The sequence below is a fragment of the Cebus imitator genome, unplaced genomic scaffold (assembly GCF_001604975.1).
Source record: "Cebus imitator isolate Cc_AM_T3 unplaced genomic scaffold, Cebus_imitator-1.0 Scaffold299, whole genome shotgun sequence".
NCBI classification, from domain to species: Eukaryota; Metazoa; Chordata; class Mammalia; order Primates; family Cebidae; genus Cebus; species Cebus imitator.
Genome location: NW_016107614.1, coordinates 2,175,602 through 2,194,810, shown reverse-complemented (window position 1 = coordinate 2,194,810; position 19,209 = coordinate 2,175,602). Strand labels below are relative to the sequence as shown.

Genomic DNA, 19,209 nt, shown 5'->3' with positions numbered 1-19,209 from the left:
CCAGGAGTGGGAAGTTTCTTTCTCCCATCTATAACCCACCTGCATGATGGTAGATGACTTGATGGCTAATTTTTTAAGAGCTCGGGAAGTCCAACCCAAACAGTACCAATCTATCCTTCCATCCATTCACTTAGCCAGTGAATATCTTTTAAGTTCCTAGTATGTGCCATTTACTTTGCCAAGAACTAGAGATAGGAGAAAAAAATTAAAAAATAAAAACAGTTTCTCATAGGTTCACGATTTCACTAGGGAGACACATCTACACAAGGGTTGCAACAGGGAGTGTATTACTAGAGTATAGAATGCAATAGGAGTGCTTGTGAAACCAAAAGAAGAAGATTCACTCTGCCTGGAAACATTAGGGAAAGCTTCACAGAGGAGGTGATATTTGAACTGAGTCCTAAAGGATGTATAGGCATTTTCTAAACAAAGAGTAGAAGGGAGTAGGAAGATAGCATTCCAGGCAAAAGGAACAGATTGGGCAAAGAAACAGTACAAAGTGGCACAGCTCACTGGGAATGCTGAGCGGTGGAGCATCATGAATACAGGAGAGGGGTAGGACTTGAGCGAGGCAGAGCCAAAGAATGCTGAAATACACAGAATTAAATGTGAAGGCTTTTATGCCAGGCAATGGTATCATCAGCTATTCCTGTTCTAGGAAGGGCACTCTGGCTGCCGTGTGGAGGAGGGAGTGACTGGAGGTAGGGAGGTAAGTGTGGGCCTTCAAGAATGAACTTAGGCACCAGCAGATGGAAAGGAGCGTGGATCTGACAGCTGAAAGAGCGCAAAATGGACAGAGCCTGGAGACACACTGGGTATGAGAACTACAAGGGAGGCAGGGCCCGAGGATGACTCCCAGGTTTGGGGCTTGGGGAAGGAGAGAATGGTGCCATTATCTCAGGCTGGGAACTCATGAGAGGGCAGTTTGGGGTAGAGAAGGGTAGGTGGGCAGATGAGTTCAGTTTTGCACAGGTATGTCTGAGATACCAGTGAGGTCCCTGAGAGAAGATTCCCCAGTCAACTGTAGGAAAGAGAAGGCTGTGATGGAGATGGAGACTTGGGGTCTTTGTCTACTGGTGGCAATTCAGGCTCTGGGACAGCATGTAGAGTGAGCAGAGGCATGGACCAGAACTGGGACGGAGGGACAAGTGAGATGGAGGCTGTACCACCAGTGCTGTTTGGTTGGGACCAGGGGTGAGCGGGGAGATTAGAACACAGGTAGAGAAGAGATGCTGATTCCCAGATCTGACAGTGGAGACAAGGATACCAAGGTCAGCCTTCAATCCTGTCTGTGAGCAGGGCAAGCACTGAAGCCATTCCAGAGAGAGGCCTGTTTTATTATCTGCTCAAATATCCCCTTGTTTTATTGTGAAAATGGCATACACATGTACAAAATAATTGCATACTCATAAATCTTTTTTCACACCAAAAATGCACCCAAACCCCAAGTTCTATCAATTACAAATTGCTTTGTAAACATTGTTTCTTTAGCAAAAAGTGTTTTCCTCCTTTTCTCTCCCTATTTCTATCACAACATGCTTCCAGACTTCCCAGGTAATTCAACCACCATCTCTTCTTACACATTTACATGCTTCCTACTTTCTATCCTAATTTTTGGAACCTGTTTCCCTGGTGGTTGTTGTTGTTAACAAAATCCCACAGAATCTTTGTAGCTAAAGTTTCAAGCTTGACAACTCTTTTATCTTGATACAATTAGACAACTGCCTCCAAAGTCCTCAACCTTCATGAATAAAAGGCCTTGGATCTTGAACCTCCTCCCCTAATACTTAGACTTTCATGGACAGGTATAAAAGAATGTCTATGAGATGAAGTCTGGGAGTCAGGAGTACTCAGGTTTGCCACACAGAGCAAGTCTCAACCCAATCTCAAGCTCCAGTTTCTGCATCTGCAAAATGGGATAACACTAAATACCTAACCTGTTAGGGTTATAGAGAGAATTAAACAGGATAATACATTTAGTATGTTTAACAGAATACCTGCCACATAGTAAGTCTCAATAAATAACAGCATTTATCACCATCACTGCTCTTGGTAACCCCTCCAGTCACCAACTATGTAATAATTTTCAAGCAACAGGGCATAATGCAAATTCAGGGAACGGGACTAGATTACTGCTAAGCTTCCTTCCGGGACTAATATTCTAATCCATGCCCTCCAGTCTACACCAGGGAAGCATGCCTGGTGGGTGTGATGCAGCTTGGAGCTGGCTGATGTTTGAGTAGCAAGCGCCAACATACAAATGTTGCTGGGAGGACATGGGAAGGTGATAAATAGCAAAGGGAGAAATGGAAAGATGCACGGAGCCAGCCTCTCTTTTCAGAAAACCAGAAGAAAGGCCTCCTTGTTGCACTTTCTCAACAAATTCCACTGATGAGCTTCATCTAAAAGTTTCAAAATGCAAAAACACAAAACAAAACCCTGGTTGAAGAAAAGCTTCCTCCTTCCTTATGCCCCATCAACACATGCACAATTTATTTTAAACATCAAAGAATTAACTCCTAAGCCTTGGCTTTATTCCCAAGGGCTCCTTTCTGCGTCACAGAAAGGAGTGGACACAGAAGCCAGCTGTAACCACTTTTTCTGTTACTCCACAAGATCAGACCATAAAAAGGTTCCTACCAGAGGCCCAAGTATCATATAAACAAAGGCATACATCAGAGTCTAGTAAATTAGTCAAACTCTTTAGTCTAATGTTCATCTCCAGATTTCTAGATATTAACTCCCCTCCTCTATTAAAAAAGTATCACTTATATTGCTGAGCTCTTACTATAGGCCAAGAACTCAATGCTTATGACTCTGCAGACTGTTCTGTTATTATCCTCATTTTATAGACAAGGAAATTGAGGCTGAGCATGGTGACTCACGTCTGTTTTCCCAGCACTTTGGGAGGCTGAAGCAGGCGAATTACCTGAGGTCAGGAGTTCAAGACCAGCCTGGCCAACATGGCAAAACCCTATCTCTACTAAAAATACAAAAATTAGTTGGGCATGGTGGAAGGTACCTGTAATCCCAGCTTGGGAGGCTGAGGCAGGAGAATCACTTGAACCAGGAGGCGGAGGTTGCAGTAAGCTCAGATTGCGCCACTGCACTCCAGACTGGGTAACAGAGATACATGAATTCAAGTTTCCAAGTAGCTGCTAGTGACTTGGCCCCAGGTAGGAAGGCCCTAGAGTCAGGCTTCCCACCAGCACACGATGCTGCCTGTCACCTGCATTTTCATTTCCAATCCTTCATATTTCCTGTTTCCCCAAAAGGCACTGTCCCCACAGTCCAACCAAGGGAATTCATTATTGGAGAGTTGAATTCTAGCCAAACTGATAAAAACTATTTTAAAAGTTGACATTTGTTATTGTATTTCATTTATGAAACATTGCATTTGCTATTTAAAGTATTTGCAACTGAATAATGTATCACTTAAATTAATAAAGGGTCCACATTGAAATGTGTCCAAAGCAGGCATTTCAGTTAGCTCTGTGCTAATTTTTTTTGTTTGTTTTTTTCGAGACAAAGTCTTGCTCTGTCTTCCAGGCTGGAATGCAGTGGTGCGATCTCAGCTCACTGCAATCTCTGCCTCCCAGGTTCAAGTGATTCTCCTGCCTCAGCCACCCAAGTTGCTGGGACTACAGGCATGTGCCATCATGCCCAGCTAATATTTGTATTTTTAGTAGAGATGGAGTTTCACCACGTTAGCCAGGATGGTCTCGATTTCCAGACCTCATGATCTGCCCACCTCAGCCTCTCAAAGTGTTTGGATTACAGGTGTGAGCCACCGCGTCCAGCTCTGAGCTTATTCTTAAGTCATTTTAGGTGTCCCCAAGTCCTATTCTCCCCCAGGATTCAGAGATAAGGGAAAAATTTCATATCTTTTGATGTTACCTCTGTGAGGCAGCTCTTGGAGGCACCCTGGGGGGTCTTTCGAGGGACATGGTGGGTGTCCCATCCACTTGTGGGGGGGCTGGACTGCGGCTTCTGGTAGCCTCAGGGACTTCATTATCCTACAGCAAAAAAGATGAGAAAGAACAGCAAAAAATGCATTCAGCAACCAGCACAGCTGGACAACCATATCCCAAAAGCCCTTCGGCCCTCTTTAGGCTGGGGCTGAAGGATGTTTGCAAACTGATAATCAACCCGGTCATACCTAGCAGTGTTCCATTTCCTCCTAGAGTCACTGAGGAACACTATCTGGCCCCAATTATCATTAACTGCCTGGACTCTAATTACTTGCTACTCAAAGTGTGCTCTGTGGCGGTCAGCATCAGCATCGGCTGGAAGCTTATTAAAAATGTCCACCCGAGGACCCTTCTCAGAAGGCTTCAGGGTTGGCAGTGACCCATGCGGCCCCTCCTGCTTGTCCCAGCCACCAGTCCCTAGATCAAGCTAGACACATGTCCCACATTGGGCCAACATGGAATGGGGCTTCAACCTAAAGCAGCAACTTACTCCTTGCTCAGAGGCCTTGTGGCCTCAGGGGACTGTGGAGAAGTGGAAGGTGGCAGTGTGAGGGGAAAGAAAGCAGATATGCGCAGAGAAGCAGAGACCAAAGAGCTTTTGGACCCGGGACACACAGAAGAGTGACCCCAGCTCCCCCTGGCAGGCCCTGCAGCTCCTGATCCAGACTTGGAGTGCGGCCCTCACCCCTGGGTCCCCTGAGACTCACCCTGCTCCTTCCCACAGATGCCCCTTTTGGTTTCACCAGTAAGAGTGAATTTCCAGCTGTCTATTTTCTTCCTTCCATTCTTTCCTTCTTTTCTATTTATTGAGGTGAAGTTAACATAAACGTAACCATTTTCAAGTGGACAATTCAGTGGCATTCAGTGTATTCACAATGTTGTGCAATGTCTATCTAGTCTTAAAACATTTTCATCACCCCCCCAAAAACCCCTGTGTGATGGTGAATACTGTCAATTTGATTGGATTGAAGGATGCAAAGTATTGATCCTAGGTGTGTTTGTGAGGGTTTTGGCAAAGGAGATTAACATTTGAGTCAGTGGGCTGGGGAAAACAGACCCACCTTAATCTGGTGGGCACCATCTAATCAGCTTCCAGTGAATATAAAGCAGACAGAAAAACATGAAAAGGACAGACTGGTCTAGCCTCCCAGCCTACATCTTTCTCCTGTGCTGGATGCTTCCTGCCTTTGAACATCAGATTCCAAGTTATTCCGTTTTTGAGTCTTAGACTGGCTTCCTTGCTCCTCAGCTTGCAGATGGCCTATTGTGGGACTCTGTCATCGTGTGAGTTAATACCACTTAATAAACTCCATATATATATACTATTAGTTCTATCCCTCTGGAAAACCCTGACTAATACGCCTTGTCCCCATTAAGCAGTTTCTTCCCATTCCTCCTCCCTCTATCCCCTGGCAATCACCGGTCTGCAAACTGTCTCTGTGGATTTGCCCACTCTGGCATTTCATATAAATGGAATCCTATAATATATGACCTTTTGGGTCTGGTTCCGTTCACCTGAGTTTCTATCTCTTGTGATGAAATGACCCCTAGGACAAGATAGGTGGGGTGGGGTCCCAGTTCTCACCTCGTTGTCCCCCTCCATTCCACTGCTCACGCTGAGGAGGCTCCGGGTGCTGGAGCGGTTACTCATGCTGCCTAAGAGACAGAAACAAAATCAGACGGATTGAGGATTCTTTCAGGCTAAAATAGAGAACTCCAGCACTTACTTAGTTTTATTGACATAAATAATACACAAGCTGTAAGTATGGGATTCTTCAAACTTTGGCCATCTTAAACTTTTTTTTTTTTTTTTTTTAAGAGACAAGGTTTTGCTGGAGTGCAGTGGCACAATCACAGCTCACTTTAGTCTCAAACTCCTGGATATAAACAATCCTCCTGCCTTACCCCCCTAAGTAGGTAGGACTACAAGTGTGTGCCAACATGCCCAGCCAATTTTTTTTTTTTTTTTTGGTAGCAACAGGATCTCACTCTGTTGTGCAGGCTGGTCTTCAACTCTTGGACTCAAGCGATCCTCCTGCCTCAGCCTCCGAAAGTGCTAAAATTACAAGTGTAAGCCACTGTGTCCAGCCTTAGACCATTTTATTAGAGTTCCGTTTCTTTCAGCATAAAACAAAATTATTCACTTTTTGATGACTAACTTTGGCATTACTGCTACCATTGACTGAGGGCTTTGAAAATGTGATTGCCATTTAACTCCTATGAAAATCCTGTTTGATATTGGTGCTCCAGTTTGACGGACAAGACAGCAAAGGTGCTGACTCTCAGCTCTTCAGCAGTATTTGTAAAATCTGCAAACTAACTTTGTTGCTACAGCTTTTTACTTAGGAATTTTAGCAAACACGTATGTATCACCCATGCAGACACACCTTGTAATAAGGGGCCAGACCCTTTGACACAAAAGAAAATGCAAAGTACACACACAAAAGTATAATTTTTTTTTTTTTTTCTGAGACAGAGTTTTGCTCTATTGCCCAGGCTGGAGTGCAGTGGCACGATCTTGGCTCACTGCAATCTCTGCCTCCTGGGTTCAAGGATTCTCCTACTTCAGCCACCCAAGTAGCTGGGACTACAGGCATGTGCCATCATGCCCGGCTAATATTTGTATTTTTAGTAGAGATGGGGTTTCACCATGTTGGCCAGGCTGGTCTCAAAACTCCTGACCTCTTGATCTGTCCACCTCGGCCTCCCAAAAAGCTGGGATTACAAGTGTAAGCCACCATGCCTGGCCCTCAAAAGTACAATTTACGTTCATGGTCAGAATTGTGACTCTGTGAGTTTAGGCACTCAAGGTTTTTCAGTTGGGAATTTATCACCTGTATCATTAGAATGGCACCATCCAATATAACTTTCAGGACACCTTTTATTGTGTGTTATCCAATATGGTAGCAAGTAGGAAACATGGCCAGTGCAACCAAGGAAATTAATTTTAAATTTTATTTAGTCATAATTAACTTAAAAATTTAAATAGCCCCATGCAGCCAGTGGCTACCATACTGGACAGCACAGCATTAGAATAAGCACATGGTGATCTAGCAGTGAAGAAGAAAGAATAAGAGTTAACCAACTAAAACAAGGAGATCTTAACTTTAATTTTCCAATATTCTCACTAACAACATAGCCAAGATCTTAGGTTTGCTGAATTTCCACTTCAGATAGCTCCTAGCCACATAACTTTATAGGTAGCAGTTTTGGTTGCATTCTGGTATCAACTTTGACCTAATTAATTTAGCTATTAGTTTGAATAGAGCAGGTTAAGATTATAATTTTGAATTATTTCTTGGGGACAGATTTTTAAGTTTAAAATCCTATATTAAAATGTTTCTATAATCCAGGGGATGCAGAATTGGTTTATTAATGAGCATGTGATCCCGTCCCTTTCTACTCAGTTACCCATACACAACACTGTTCAAGGACCAGGCTGTCTTTTTCTCCCTACTCCTCCCAGCCCACTCCTGTCCACAAGTCTAAAACCTCCTCAGTCTCCAAAGCTCAGGACAAATGCTATCAAAACCTTTCCACATTCCCCCTACTAATAGTGACCCCTTGAGCCCACAGGCCCGCATCCTTCTGGGGCTAAGCCTCCCCATGCCATTCCCTAGTGTTCACCACATTCCCTTACGATGAGCCATCATCTTTTTGAAGGTTATCTGCTAGCAAGAAGTAATAAAGCTGCCACAGGCACCGGCTCCATGACTCCAGAAACTCATACCCATCAGTTTCCACTGTCACTTCTGTTGGCATTCTTAAATCTTCAACCCCAATATTTGGCTCTAAATCTTGGCCCTGGCCCTCCTCCTCTCCAGGCTGATGACTTGCTTGCCCAAATCCCCTCTGGGCTGCACAGTTGGAAAGAGACTCTGGCCCCAGCTCCCCTCATCTTCATACTTGCCAGGGAGAAGGAGGGCAGTGCCCTCCCCTTGGTAGGCTTCTATCATCAGGGGAGAAGTACTGGACAAGCATCTAACACTATGCTACTTTTGTACTTTCTCTCCTCTGTTACAAGTCTCCTAAAGACAGGCTCTGGTTCTTTTTCATCTCTGGGTCTCTAATATACAGTCTAGCTCAGTATACACAGAGCTGTCCTCAGTATTGGGTGGATCAATGAGTGAGAGAAAAAAATGAATATATAAAAGTATACTATGATTCTTAAGAAACTTAGTTACACTTGAAACTATTGTCTGTTTTAAAAAAGAAAGAAAGAAAAAAGAAACTTGGGCCAGACACCTAGGAGGTCAACAGCCTTTCTGTTATGAAACTTTTGTTTGCTTAAACATAACACTAATATGTGGGGCTTGAATTTTTAGTTATAACCAGATTTAACCTGCAACTGTTTTTCTGTGGTTTCCAAGAGATGACAGCTGCACCATAATAAAAACAGTGCTGTTTTTAGGGTGTGATTCATGGGGTTAAGGGGCAGTTGGTGGATAAGCTGGGCCATCCTCACTCTCCCTCCCTGCCATGGGAACTATTTCTATTTCGAAAGCGGTACACTCCCACAGTTGAAAGCACAGGAAGATATGGATATCAATTCCAGACCCCCTGCTTACTTGCCAAGAGACTTGGGGCAAGTCGCTTACCCTCTCTGCTTCATTTTCTTATCTAGAAATTCAGAGCACTGTTGTATAAAATGAACCTGAAAATATGGTGACATGCTTGGCACAGGGCATGCAAAGAATAACCATTTGATTAATGAAAGCAGCTCTCATTACCATCATCCATTTCAAGATGGTAGACTAACCACTAGTGACCCGAAGTCACCCCCCCCCGCCCAGGATCTTGCCACCCGCCGCACTCTAGCTTAGCCACATGACCTGCTTTGGCCAACATGGCATTAGCAAGCATGATGCAAGCCAAAGCTTGCTAAGCACTAGCACGCTGGGGCTTTTCCCTTTGGACTATTCCCTCTCCAGATGTTGCTGCCATATAAAAAGTTCAGGCTATGAATTAAAGGCCATGTGTAGAGAGGCCCTGGAGGATGAGAGGCTTCCTTGGATGTTTCATCCCAAGAAGAGCTTACAGCTGAACGCCAACTCTTGAGTGACCCCAGCTGATGCCACAGAGGAGAGACGACCCACCATCCCCACCGCGTCTTGTCCAACTTGTAAGATCAGGCATAAATAAAAGGTTGTTTTAAGCCACTACATTTTGGCATGGTTCATTGCATGGCAATAGACAGCGGAAACTGTATAACAGGGACTGGGTGCAGACTATAGCCACAAAGTAGAGTAAAATCCATTGGTTTGTCATTTAGTAACATTTTCTAACCAGATGAGCCAGCCATTCCTGGGCACTAAACCACCACACGAGGGGAAAAGTAATTTATTCTTCTCATCTTCTCTTCACTCCAGGCTAGCCCCCTAAAAACATAGGCATTTGTCTTGTAAAGTTTCCAGCTGTCACGCTCCTCTCCCACCCTGGGATGCATTGTCTATGCCCTGAGAGGTTCTACCACTTCCCCTCTCCTCTTCCACAGGTCTCAGAGATAGAGATAGCCACCTGTCCCTTGCTCCTTCTGCTACCTGTGATTCCTGAGAATATCTCTCCCATTCCTGAACGTGTCAGAATTCTCAAATTGCCCCCAGGGGGCTTTGCATACAAATGATCACCCCTATTACGTAAGGGGAAGTTTTCTCCTCCGTCCAGTCTAGACTTCCCAGGCAGTCATGTAATAGGCTGGGCGTCTGTTTTGACAGGTAATGATGGCAGAAACCTTCACCTGAAAGAGAGTGGAACTAGGTTCTACTCGCACCTTTCCTATTCACTGGCTACGTGACCTTGGGCAAAATTCTCTCTCTCTCTGGGTCACAAATACCCCCTCTATAAAGGATGGAGGAAAACTAGTTCAGAGGTTCTTGACCTAAGTCCATGGTGGGCAAAATTGTGTGTGTGTCACAGACCTGTGCATGTGTCTTAGAGACAGAGCCAAATTATATATCAGATTCTCAAGGGGCTTTGTGATGCAGAAAAGATGAAGAACCCCTGGCTTAGAAAACCTTCCTGCTCCAACATGCATTATGGGGTTCTCTGCCCAACATTTCAGGAGATATGAGTCCTGAACTTCAGCTACTCTCTGGCTCTAGTATTGCTTTCCTAGCTGTTTTCTTAGCACTGAAATGTATGAAAGAAGAGAAACTCAGTCTACGTGGCTTGTGAAGCCAGTGTGTCTAGAGTCAGCTAACACTGCCCTGGATATGGGAACAAAGCCCTCAGCTCCCGCCTGTGCATCAGCCTCTATTGTCTGTGCAATCACACAGCTATTGAAGCTTGCCAGCCAAAAGGAAGGCATTACCTAATTAGATCCTCAACCTGCCTGTAAGTTAGAATGTTCAAATTTGAGTCCATTATTTTTTTTTCTTCTTTTTATTTTACTTGAGTCCATTATTTTCTGATATGTCTGACTCTGTGCCCTTTCCTTTGCTTTATCACAGTTGGGGAAGCAGCAAAGAACAGTGGCTAAGAGTCTTGGCTCTGTATCCAGACTGAGTTCAAATCCTGGCTATTCCACACTAGCTATTTAACCTAGAACAGAGCACTACGCCTCTTGCTTCCTCCTCAGGAAACAGAGATGATAGTCCCTATTTCACAGAGCTTTGGTGAGAATTAAATTAGATAATCTATGAAATGGCTTAGAATATAGTAAATGCTCAATAAATGTTAACTATTAGTATTAAGTTTTGATATTTAGGAAAGGGCTAGAGTAATAATGATGCAACTGGGCTTCGTGGGATACGAAGCAAACCTCATGGGCAAACAGTAACTCTGCCCCATCTTTTACACCTCTCAAACCCCAACCAGGCCCCACTGGAGATATCTTGGGCTCTTAAGAGGATGTTTCCTGGCCGGGCGCGGTGGCTCAAGCCTGTAATCCCAGCACTTTGGGAGGCCGAGGCGGGTGGATCACGAGGTCAAGAGATCGAGACCATCCTGGTCAACATGGTGAAACCCCGTCTCTACTAAAACTACAAAAAATTAGCTGGGCATGGTGGCGCGTGCCTGTAATCCCAGCTACTCAGGAGGCTGAGGCAGGAGAATTGCCTGAACCCAGGAGGCGGAGGTTGCGGTGAGCCGAGATCGCGCCATTGCACTCCAGCCTGGGTAACAAGAGCGAAACTCCGTCTCAAAAAAAAAAAAAGAGGATGTTTCCTAAGGCCCAAGGGCGCAGGCTAGAGCCCAGCTAAGAAGACCCCACCCCCTGCAACCCCAGCTCCTCACTTGCTGTGCTGGAGGTGCTGTCTGTTTTCCAGTCTCCTCGTCTCAGCTCCGTCCTGGGGGGAAAGACGCTTTTCCTGGGGCCACTCTCATAGACTCCAAATTCCACTTTAGCAGGCAGGTGCTGTGAGTGCCGAATTGGGACTGTGATTTCCAAGTCTGGAATTGGAGGAAAGAGGGATGAGCTTCAAGACACCAGACTGTCACCTGCCAAGCTGCTCAGCAGCTTCCCTCTACCTGCCTCCCCAAGGGGAGGGGAAAAGCTGATAAGACGGGGAGGGGCCCTGGGTTGGTGGCCCCTTCCCCTTCAGCACTGAAACTGTACTGAATCCTATGTAGCTGTCACTGGGAGACAGAAGAGAGGGACAGAAGGATGTGAGAAAGGGACAGAGAAGCGCTTCTGCACCAGGGAGCGGAAGCAACAAGCCACGAGGGAAAGGTCTGGGCCCTCAGCCCTGCCGCTGAGCAGCTGTGGAAGTCCAGCAAGTCAGCTACCAGCTCTGAATCACTCGCCTTATGTGAGGGGGGATATGTCCATCCTTGACTGTAATCACAGGCTACCCTATGCACCAAGCACCGTTCTGAGAGCTTTGGCATTTTTCCCTCATTTAATCCCCACAACACCCAAGAAGTAAATACTATTATCACCAATGCCAACAGCAACTAAGGTACAGAGAAGTGATGCAGCGTGTCCTGTCAAACAGCTGGTAAGTGGCAGAGCTAGGATTTGAACACAGGATCCGGAGACCAGGCTCTTAACCACTGCTCGTACAGCCCCTGGCTCTCTGCATAAAAGATGGTGGGTGGGTGGGGGAGGGTAGCTGGCCCACATGGACAGTAATGACCCAGAAAGCTAATGAAAGGAAGTCCTTCAGGTCTTTGAAAGATTTTGTGACTTGCAAGGACCACAGGTAAGACAGCTGATGCCTCTGCCGAGCAAAGCACTGACCTGGCCTCCTTACTGGCTTAGCTCTGCCCAGAGATTATCTCTATTCCTCCCTACATTTCTAATGCTGGGTTCTAGGAACAGAAAACAGCTCCTCTAATAAGGAGGAAAAAAGTCTGGGGGCACCAGCACCAACTTCCTCCTGAAGGCAAGATGTGCTCCTGCCTCAAGGCTCCCCTGGCTGCCTTGGACCTTCCCAAGCCCAGGCGCAGGGTTTATACAGTGGTAGCTGTATAAACTTGGGTAGAAGAGGTGTTAGCTTTGGGGACGTGTCCTTTTATCTTCTGGTACCACTTCCTCCTCCGCCTCTACCCTTGTAGGGAACAGGCGTGGCAGGAAGTTCAGAGAGTCCAGGGGCAGTGGTGGCTCCACCTGCCAAAGCCAGAAATCTGGCAGGGTGAATGGATAAACCAGAACAGGATGAAGGAGCGGCGAGAGGACAGGGCACACCAAGGTCCCCAGTGAACATTCTGCACAGAGAATGTTTGGCGTGGATTGTTGGCTTGCATAGGCATGAGCCTTCCTCATCTGGGGACTCTAGTTCCAGGTGTGGTGTATGGTCCAAGTGTCCGACCAGCTTCCCAGGGTTTGTGTAATCCAGGTCTTTTTCACATGCTGGGGCTCTCTCAGCTACAACCATGCCATGGAAGCACCCATACCAGCTTGGAGCCACTTGGACAGAGGACAGCCAGGGGTACTTTCACATGGGTGCCACCCACAGCATCTTAAGAAACCAAACAAGTGACAGGCTTTTTTTCTTTTTTCTTTCAGTTCTGACCTAGCTTTTTAAAAATCTCTCTTTTTTTTTTGAGACGAAGTCTCTCTATCGCCCAGATTGGAGTATAGTGGCGCAATCTTGGCTCACTGCAACCTCTGCCTCCCAGGTTCGAGCAATTCTCCTACCTCAGCCTCCCAAGTAGTTGGGACTACAGGCACATGCCACCACATCTGGCTAATTTTGGTATTTTTAGTAGAGACGGGGCTTCACTATGTTGGCCAGGCTAGTCTTGAACTCCTGACTTCATGATCCGCCCACCTTGGCCTCCCAAAGTGCTGGGATTACAGGCATGAGCAACCACAACTGGCCTAAAAAAAAAATATATATATATATATATATATTTTTTTTTTTAAGGGAGATTCCAGTCTGCTTAGTTAACTTCAAGGAGGCAATTTTTTAACCTCAACTAATTCTATAAAGAAGGAAAATAAAATACACAGGAAAAAAAATAGGGGTGTCAAAAGTTCAGAAAATCAGGTAGAGCCAGTCCGAATGTTTATAAAATCCTGATATTCTTTGAATAAAGGTACAGTGCTAGGGATAATTATCATGATTATATTGCATAGTGCTTTCCCAAAGTGCATTTATATGCATTATTATAGCTCCTTTGAACTTCATGACTTCTCCATTAAGTAGGTAGGTCAGGTATAACCCTGGTGAGGAAACTGAGGCACAGAGCAGCTAAAGGAATTGCCCTGGATCATAAAGTGATTCAGTGACAAAGGAGGAATCAGAACCCGAATTTCCTGGGACCCGGTTAGCTCCTCCATGTCCTGCCCCACAGGATACACCCAGAACACAAATATTGATTATCTTCTCTGTGAGGCCCTGGCTCTCACCAGCCCTTCTCTAATTTCCTACACTATCAACGCTCTGTACCAGCCCAGTAAGAGCAAACAACTCCCTGGGGTTGAAGAATAATGGTCAAGTTATTAAGAACAGTCTTAATTTTCTTAATTCTCTTTGGCATTCTAACCCAAATTAAAGATTAATATTTTTTTCCTAGGGCAAATGAAGTTCTGAAAGGAATAGTCAGTCCCTGTGTTTAGAATGGGTTACATTCTTAGAATAGAGCCTTTATGCACAAACGTTATTCATCAACCCTAATTTTCCCACAGATCTGTGTTATAATGTGTCAATAATATGTCACATTTATTCAACTATAAATGATGCCCTTTCTTTGGCAAATGCTGCCCTTGGGTATGCAGTACAGGGTCCAACTTCCAATTGCCTGAGGCTGTTTCTCATAGCAGAACGATGGGTGCTCCTCCCCCAGCAGGCCTTCACCAACAACTGATGGGGGCTGGTGTATAAATGTCCCAGCTCTCTCGCTCCTCGGTGGGTGTTCTCCACTGACTCCTCCCTGTCTCACTTCCCTATCCCCACCATAGTCCCTGGGATCACCTCCCACACCAGCTATTTGCTCCAAAATCCTTATCGGGGAGAAAAGTTCTAGAAATGGAAGTGGTAATGGCGGCACAACACTGTGAATGTACTTAATGCCACTGAATTTTATACTTTTTATTTTTTTGAGATAGAGTCTGGCACTGTCACCCAGGCTGGAGTGCTATGGTGCGATCTTGGCTCACTGCAACCTCTGCCTCCTGGGTTCAAGTGATTCTCCTCCCTCAGCTTCCTGAGTAGTTGGGACTAGAGGTACATGTCACCACACCCAACTAATTTTTATATTTTTGGTAGAGACAAGGTTTTGCCATATTGACCAGGCTTGTCTCAGACTCCTGGCCTCAATTGATCCTCCCACTTCAACCTCCTGATGGCCTCCCAAAGTGCTGGGATTACAGGTGTGAGCCATCACACCCGGCTTGAATTGTACACTTAAAAATGGTTCAAGGTTGGGCGCGGTGGCTCACGCCTGTAATCCCAGCACTTTGGGAGGCCGAGGGGGGCAGATCACAAGGTCAGGAGTTTGAGACCAGCCTGACCAACATGGTGAAACCCCGTCTCTACTAAAAGAATACAAAAATTAGCTGGGCGTGGGTGGCGTGTGCCTGTAGTCTCAGCTACTCAGGAGGCTGAGGCAGGAGAATCGTTTGAACTGGGAGGCAGAGGTTGCAGTGAGCCGTGATCATGCCACTGCACTCCAGTCTCGGCGACAGAGCGAGACTTGGTCCCAAAAAAACCCGTGGTTCAAATGGTCAATTTTATGTTATATATATTTTATTACAATAAAAACCACAAACAAGGAGGCCCTTGGGGCTGACAGGCAGAACCCATGTAGATTGCTTGCTGTCCCTGGTCATTCTTGTTTGGTGTCAAATTATATACAGTTTAATCTCTCAATAGTTATTACATTGATTAAAGCTCCAATATAAAACATACAAATATTTAACACCCCTCTCCCCAAAATATCCTTGTCAGAGGGTCTGCTTCTTGGGGAGTAGGGGATGGGGGGTGGAGATGGAGCAAACTAAGCCATGATCTTTTGGAAAAATGTAGATATTGATCATTCTAATTTAGATATAGCTACTGGTGGCTATAAATCACTTGTTCAGAGCCTGATCAGCCTTGGGTGAATCTTGCATAATGTTCCAGAACTTGTGATTCATTCTGGATGGCCCTGCCTGAGAGGACCACAGCTGGTGTGTGGGCCTCTGTGTAATCATGAGCATGGACACTTTAAGGGGTACTCTTATGTACCAGGCACTGTGCTAGGCACTGGTTATACCCTAACTCATCCAATGTTCCCTAATGGGGTGGGTACTTTCACTTTTACCGTTTTGCAAAGGAGGACTGAGGCTCGGGGAGGTGAAGTATCTTGCCCACAGTTCCCAGCTAGTGAGGGGTGAGCAGTGAGCAGGAATTTGACCCAACCTCGCTGGCCCCAGAGTCCATCCCCTCTACTCTGCATGTGCGTCTGTCTTGCTTCAGTACCTCCAGTGGCACCAGGTGGAGCCTAGGTGAGTGGTCAGGATGTGAAGAGACCCAGAAGGCTCAGGTCTCGATCCCAGACTGCTGAGCACATGTGACTCCAATACTAGGACTCTTGGACCTTCAAACACTGGGTGTGCCACCAAATCACAGGTTTCTTGATGCTGTTTATATTTAAAGCCCTGAAATGTTTCATTTCATCAAGGCTCCTATCTTTAGGCTTATGGACTCTAGTTTTTAAAAGCACCTCAGTCCTTTTATCACTGAGACCCCTATAATCTGACCCTAGGATGACTGTGCACATCTTGAAACAGCTTTTCTGCCTTTTCTCCTTTCTCTTTTTCTCAACCAGCAGGACAGACAAGTGTGAACTCAGGTACTGGCAGCGTAAATTTAAAATCTAGACACCCAAGCAGAAGTCGTAGGATGACCTCTCTGACCTTCTGCGATGGTTAAAACCTCGTAACCCCTCTTCTCCCCAAATCATTGACATTCACTAGGTTAGTACTACCTGCAAAACACTGTATTAGGCATGGTGGAACAGACCCTAGTAGGGAAAGCCAAACCTATGTGAATACAAAGATAACTGACTCATTAGGCTACCAGATGGTGAAGCTAGTGTCTCATAGGTCTCTGTATTTGGCAGCATGCCTGGTGCCTGTTATGTGTGGAATGAATGAGTGGTGTCACCAAACAGTTTCCTGAAGCCAATCATTCCAACAAAGACTTCTGAAGCTCCATCACCGTACCATGCTGCACCCTGGGGACTCCATGGAGTGCACAGCAGACATGTTTCTGTCCATGTGGAGTTTCTACTAGGAGGGAGATGAGGTGTTGGACCATAACCATGAAAACAGAAACCAAAGATGATTCCAGTCTGTGATATGTGAAAAGAGAGGACGCCAGGGAGCTGGAAGTGAGTAGTGGAGGGCTCCTCTGGAGAGAATGGCAGAGAAGGCCTCTGATGAGGAAATGCTACACTGAACTCTGAAGGGTGAAAAGGACCAGAAGGTGAAGATGTGGGGAAGGCAGGGGAATGGCAAGTGCACAGGTCCTGAGGGAGAAATGCTCTTGGCTTGTTAAAGCAATAAGAAGGAGTCCTGCGACTGGAGCACAGGGTTTGGGGGAGAATGAAGTATGGGCTCAGGGGTCAGATCACATGGGCCTTGTAGGCTGTAAGTAGGAATATGATTTTACCCTGAGTGGGACGGGAGCCCCTGGAAGGCTTTGATCAAGGGCGTGGCATTATCTGATTTTAAACACTTTTAAACATCATTGGCTACAATGGGTTAACTGTAGAAAGGCAAGAGTGAACAAGGGGAAATGACTGAGGGGCTACTCCCCTGGTCTAGGCAAGGGATGATGTGGCTTGGCTGCAGCAGTGACATGGGAAATGGTCAGAAATGACCAGATTTAGGATGTGCTTTGGAAGCAGAACATCTCTGGACTGCCAGTGGCTTGGATAAAGGAATGAAGTGATATCAACCAGAGACAGAAAAAGGGAAGTGCCAGATGAATGGAAGGGGTGGTAGGTCCCACATATGCTTGAATGAGGAAGGAATACCATGGCCTAGAGTGGTCCAGGAGAGCATCACTGAGAAGGGGCTGCCAGGGCTGGGTCTTGCATCCCAGTAGTTTTCATACAGGTGAGAAGGAAGACGCATGGCATGAGCAAGGAGCCCATGGCAGGAGAGAATGTCCTGTTTGGAGATCAGCGTTTTACCAGCCCAACCAGGTTCATGGGAAGTTGGGCTGTTGATGGCAGCTGGAGAGAGACTTTGGAAGTTGTGCACAAAGAGGGCTAGATTTCTACTTGGTTCCTCGTGTGATAAGGCTCCACTCAAGATCTGAGTGCCTCTGAAAGCCTTCTCCTGCATGTTCCTCTTGCTATAAGGCTGGCCAGCGTTAATCACAGAGGCCCACCATGCCAGAGGCCCTCTGTGGGAAGGTGCATTGTTGGTAAACACCAGCTCCTTGCTCAGGGGTGGTGGTACCACATGGCTGGCACAGGGGATAGGCTTAAGGTGAGCAGGGGTGCCCAGTCCATAGTGCACACCACTAGAATTTGTGGCCCTGCTATTGCACCGTGGGAGCTCTGCTATACCTGGGGCCTGGGCTTCTGAAGCAGTGTACGGTGCAGATGCAGATGATGCCACTGCTCACCAGAATCAGAAAAAACAGACACTGTTTAAATGGAATTTTCTCCTTTCTCTGCTTAGAAAACATACGTCCTCCTAACTACCAAGGGGAGAGTCAGGTGCTTGCAGAGGAAGTATCACCATCCTCTTTGTGTGAAAAGGAGGAAAGGATGCAGAGTTGTATGTCTTGTATACCAGGTACCAGATTGTTTATAGAATAAATAAGACATAATCCCTGCCTAAAAGGCCTTTACAGTCTAGCGGGGGACCCAGATCTGTAAACAGCGCAATGAGTGCTGGGCAAGTGGTCTCCCCACTCAGGCCACAGCCAAAAGGGGAGTCGAGGACAACAGATGACAGCAATGTCCCACACAATGCAGTGCCCTGGTAAGCCACATACCTGTCTGCTTTCCAGATTTTTGCTTCTCTCTCTGTCTTCGGGTGATGCTGTCTCTTAGTCGTTTAAGATTTTCCTGGAAAAGAATTTTTTTTATTTTTTGAGTGTACCACAGAATGACACCCTCTGGACATGAGAGTTTCTGATTGTATGCCGTTTGTAGGGTATATCACATTGCAGTCACATTTACAATATGCACATGTGGCTCAGCAGATTCAGTCAGCCTCCAGAAATCCAAGTATTCACAGAATCTGTACCTGAAGAGAAGATAACTCTTCCACAAGAAAGAGTCTTTCCTCCCCTCTGGTTCCCAGCTCTGTTCTACACGGCCCCTCTCTTATATGCCTCTTAGCTGAGCTCATAAACACTCCACAGGTATTCCTGTCTCTGAGACAGTATTCTCACATCATTCCCCTGACTTTCAGGGATGCTGGTTCCTCTCCACGAGTCTGTTCCAGGCCTGCATCAAGTCTCACCTTCTCCCTGCAGCCTCCTCAGATGCTCCGGTCCTTAGTGACTGCCCACGCTAGCCATGCGGCATGTGGGCTGCACTGCCTCACCATGTGACACTCTTGCGGTGAGCTCTCTAACATTAAGAGACCAGGTCTTGTACCTTTCTGTACTCCTGCCATCTGGTCCATTGTAATCACTCAATAAATGTTGAATAGATATGTGAGGGTCAAGATTGTTTCTCTTTTAGTCGATTAACAATAACCCTGAAGTTAAGTGCCTGAGCATTCTAGGGAAAATGCCCCAGGGAAGATGTCCAGACAATCTGGCTGGAGTAGAAGGTTCATGTGGGGGAGTTGCAGGAGGCCAAACTGAAAACAAGCGTTGGCCTGAGGCTGCAGGATGAAGAG

The 19,209-nt window shown here is 46.1% G+C and overlaps 1 protein-coding gene across 2 annotated transcripts in view; it reads right to left on the bottom strand.

Moving 5' to 3' along the window:
* The window catches only part of PIK3AP1 (phosphoinositide-3-kinase adaptor protein 1), a 130,371-nt gene that overhangs the window by 3,811 nt on the left and 107,351 nt on the right, over nucleotides 1-19,209 (bottom strand). Inside the window, exons 13-16 of one of the 2 annotated variants that reach the window (XM_017502803.2) lie at nucleotides 18,353-18,425; nucleotides 11,205-11,360; nucleotides 5,557-5,627; nucleotides 3,898-4,016 (exon numbers count right to left, since the gene is read on the bottom strand). In XM_017502803.2, coding sequence (XP_017358292.1) covers nucleotides 3,898-4,016; nucleotides 5,557-5,627; nucleotides 11,205-11,360; nucleotides 18,353-18,425 — 419 coding nt within the window. The remainder of the gene's footprint in view (nucleotides 1-3,897; nucleotides 4,017-5,556; nucleotides 5,628-11,204; nucleotides 11,361-18,352; nucleotides 18,426-19,209) is intronic. The other variant, XM_017502804.2, reaches the window with a different exon arrangement.